The sequence below is a fragment of the Cyanistes caeruleus genome, chromosome 3 (assembly GCF_971803275.1).
Source record: "Cyanistes caeruleus chromosome 3, bCyaCae1.hap1.1, whole genome shotgun sequence".
In the NCBI taxonomy this organism is placed as follows: domain Eukaryota; kingdom Metazoa; phylum Chordata; class Aves; order Passeriformes; family Paridae; genus Cyanistes; species Cyanistes caeruleus.
The window spans coordinates 84958938-84961855 of NC_141703.1; the positions used below are offsets into that span (position 1 = coordinate 84958938).

A 2918-nucleotide genomic window follows, 5' to 3' on the forward strand; every position below is an offset into this window, starting at 1 on the left:
CAACCCATCTATCTTACCTACCCTACCCTGCTCTCTTATTTCTCCAGTGCTTCTTCTTTGATCCCTTTAGTACACACAGATCCCCTAGCTTCTTCTCTTGCTCTGTTTTTTGCTGTTAGGCACACAATCATCAAATTAAAAAAAAAGCTAAGGGTGGACATCAAAGCAATCCGTGCACTACCAAATAAAGTCCAAGGCTCTAGAATTTCATTCTTTCTTTCTCCAGACTCCTCCTGCCAGCTCCATTCCTTCCCTTCAGTCAACAGCCACATACACACATCTCTAGTACCTATCTGGTATCTTTTTCTAATAAAGCATCTCAAAACCGTCACTAGCATATTACCAACTATCCTGGTACTGATACAGAAAGCAAGACATAAAAAATTAAGCTCTCCTCTCCCTTGAAAACCAGCAGGAGAAAAAGGCACATGAGGCAAGGCTTGCTCTAACTACCAGACCAGCAGTGACAAGCCAATGACTCTGTGGCTGAGCCCAGCACCAACTCCAGACAAAAACAACCCACCCCAGGTGCTTTTGATTTCTCTGAATTTATTTGGCATTGGATGCCCAAAAGCTCTGTCCCGCCTGCAATAGGTAAGTTTTTCCCAGTTTTCCTCCTCGCATCCTCCAGTTGAAAAGATCTTCCTTTTCTTTCCCCAAAAGACTTCTGCTTTCCTGCTTAGCTAGAGCTCTCAGCCTTGGCTGTGACACCCTACTTCCATAAGGCTTTATACTAGAAGTGCCCAGACCCTGCACTGACCTTCAGGCCAACGTCCTTGCTATCACTGTTCCTGGAGACTGTAAAAACATCTACTCCGGAAAGCTGGTTGTTTTCCTGAAGGTATTTATAGCATTAAAATCACTCTTCTTTCTTCAGGTTTCTGTCTGCTTTTGTCTCTGTACAGAAATTAAAACCCTGGATATAACCCAAGGAAAAACCAAGTCCTGTTCACCAAAGCATACCAGACTGAGGGCAGATACTGAAAATGCTGCCTGGGATTCATCAGACACTGCTTCACTGTTTGGAGACAGATCTCCAATTTTTGGTGGTGCCTTCAGGAAAGGAAAAATGGGGTATGGTTCCCATTTGAGACCTCAGTTTCCCTCCAGCTCCCAATATATTTGGCTTTGCATCAGCCAATTCAGAGAGCAGGAATTCCAAGTGAGACCATGGCAAACTTTATGAACTCCATCACAAAGGTGCCCAAAGCATTTTTAGACCCCTCCTCAGGTAAAGCTCAGTTGCATCCTTTCAGTCTAGGTAGGGCACGCTATTGAAATTTCCCTGCCACTAGATGCAGCAGAGCACAGTTGAGCTCCCAAAGTGCTGTGAAAACCTCACAGCAGTGCAAATATTTCAACATCTGCTTTTATTCTTCAGTAACACCTGAAAAGTCCAAGCAAAGGCAGATCTAACATGAAATTGGATTGTATTTCAGCTAATCTGTATTTGTCCTTCACTTCTAGAGTCTTTGGATCCCTTTGGGATGGGAACATCCCTAGATGTCTCTCCCCAAGCCAGCTTCCCTGGGGAAAACCTGAATCTGTCTCGGACAGTTTGTAATAACAAGATGCTGCCTTATAAACAGGTTTGCACGGCCCTGCAGACACTGAGGGAATGCACAAACCCCCATTTTCCAATGTTGCTCCTGTATTTCTCCCTCCAAGCATTCACCTATAGCCTGATTCCCAAAAAGCCGAATGGTCAAGCACACATCCTCCACCATTCCCTTCTGCACCCTGACCACAGAGCATCCCTCTGTCCAAGCATCTCTCTGGGAATCCCAAAACCTGGGCCTTTCTCCCAAACTCCTCCCTATAAGCATTCCTCTCTTGAGCATCCTTCCTGCATCTCAGCCTTTTGAGCAGTTCTCACTCCAACCATCTCTCCTGCATACCTCACTCCAAGACCTCTGCTACATTCCAACCCCAGAACATCCCTCTCAATATCCCTCCCAAGTACCCCTACCCTTATCCTGAGCATCCCTCCCTCAGAGCATCCCAGTTCCTGAGAACACCAACTCTATCCTGACCCTCAAAGAGCCCTTACTTCCAGCTCCTTCCTGCATCCCAACTGCCAATCATTCTTGCCTTTGAGCATTCCTCCTGCAACACCTTCCACCAGCACCCCTCCTGCACCACTTCCCTTGATCAGCCTACCTGCATCCCTCGCCCAGAGTATCCCTCATTCCATACATCCCTTTCCCTGAATACTGCTCCTTCATCTCTTCCCCTGAGTACCCTTCCTATACCCTTCTCACTGAGTATTCCTCCTGAATGCCTCACCCAGAGCATTCATCACCCCGAGCACTCCTCCTGTACCTCTTACCCAGAGCACTTCTGCATCTCTCACTCAGAGCATCCATCCAGGACTCCTTTTCCCAACTACTCCATCTGCACCCCTTCCCCTGAGCACCCCTCCTACACTTTTCACCCCGAATATTCCTCCTGAATCCCTCACCGCAAGCACATCTCCCTTACCTCGCACCGGAGTACCCCTCCTGCATCCCTCACTCCGAGCGTTCCTCCTGCATCTCTCACGCCGAGCATCCCTCCTGCATCCCTCACGCACCTCTTTCCCCGACTCCTCCTGCATCCCTTCCCCTGAGCTTCCCTCCAACATCCCGAGCCCAGACCTCCGCTACTGCACCACCTCCCCGGCATTCGACCCCCGCCTCCTGCGATCACCCTAACCCCTGACCGCCCGGATCCTGCACCCCTTTCCCTTCCGCCCGCCCCGCGTTACCTCCGGCCGGGGCCGGGATGCAGCCTGGCCGGCTGCGAGCCGCAGTCCCGGGGCAGTACTGGGCAGGGCCGAGGGCGACGGGGAAACTACATCTCCCAGCGGGCCGGGCCGAGCCGTGCCGGGCCGTGCCGGGAGCGCCGCGCCCCCCCGCTTCCTCCGCCTCCCTCCGCCT

The 2918-nt window shown here is 50.8% G+C and overlaps 1 protein-coding gene across 5 annotated transcripts in view; it reads right to left on the bottom strand.

Annotated features, from left to right (window-relative positions):
- The window catches only part of USP35 (ubiquitin specific peptidase 35), a 41407-nt gene that overhangs the window by 23303 nt on the left and 15186 nt on the right, over window positions 1–2918 (bottom strand). The window contains exon 1 of one of the 5 annotated variants that reach the window (XM_086882319.1): window positions 2747–2905. The exons of 2 other annotated variants lie outside the window; for them this stretch is intronic. Coding sequence is in view for 1 of the 3 variants with exons in the window: in XM_023921864.2 (XP_023777632.2) it covers window positions 2482–2550 (69 nt within the window). In the remaining 2 variants the exon portion in view is untranslated. Of the gene's footprint in view, window positions 1–760; window positions 815–2481; window positions 2624–2746; window positions 2906–2918 lie in introns of those variants that run through there. 2 more of the 5 variants (XM_023921864.2, XM_086882321.1) reach the window with 2 other exon arrangements.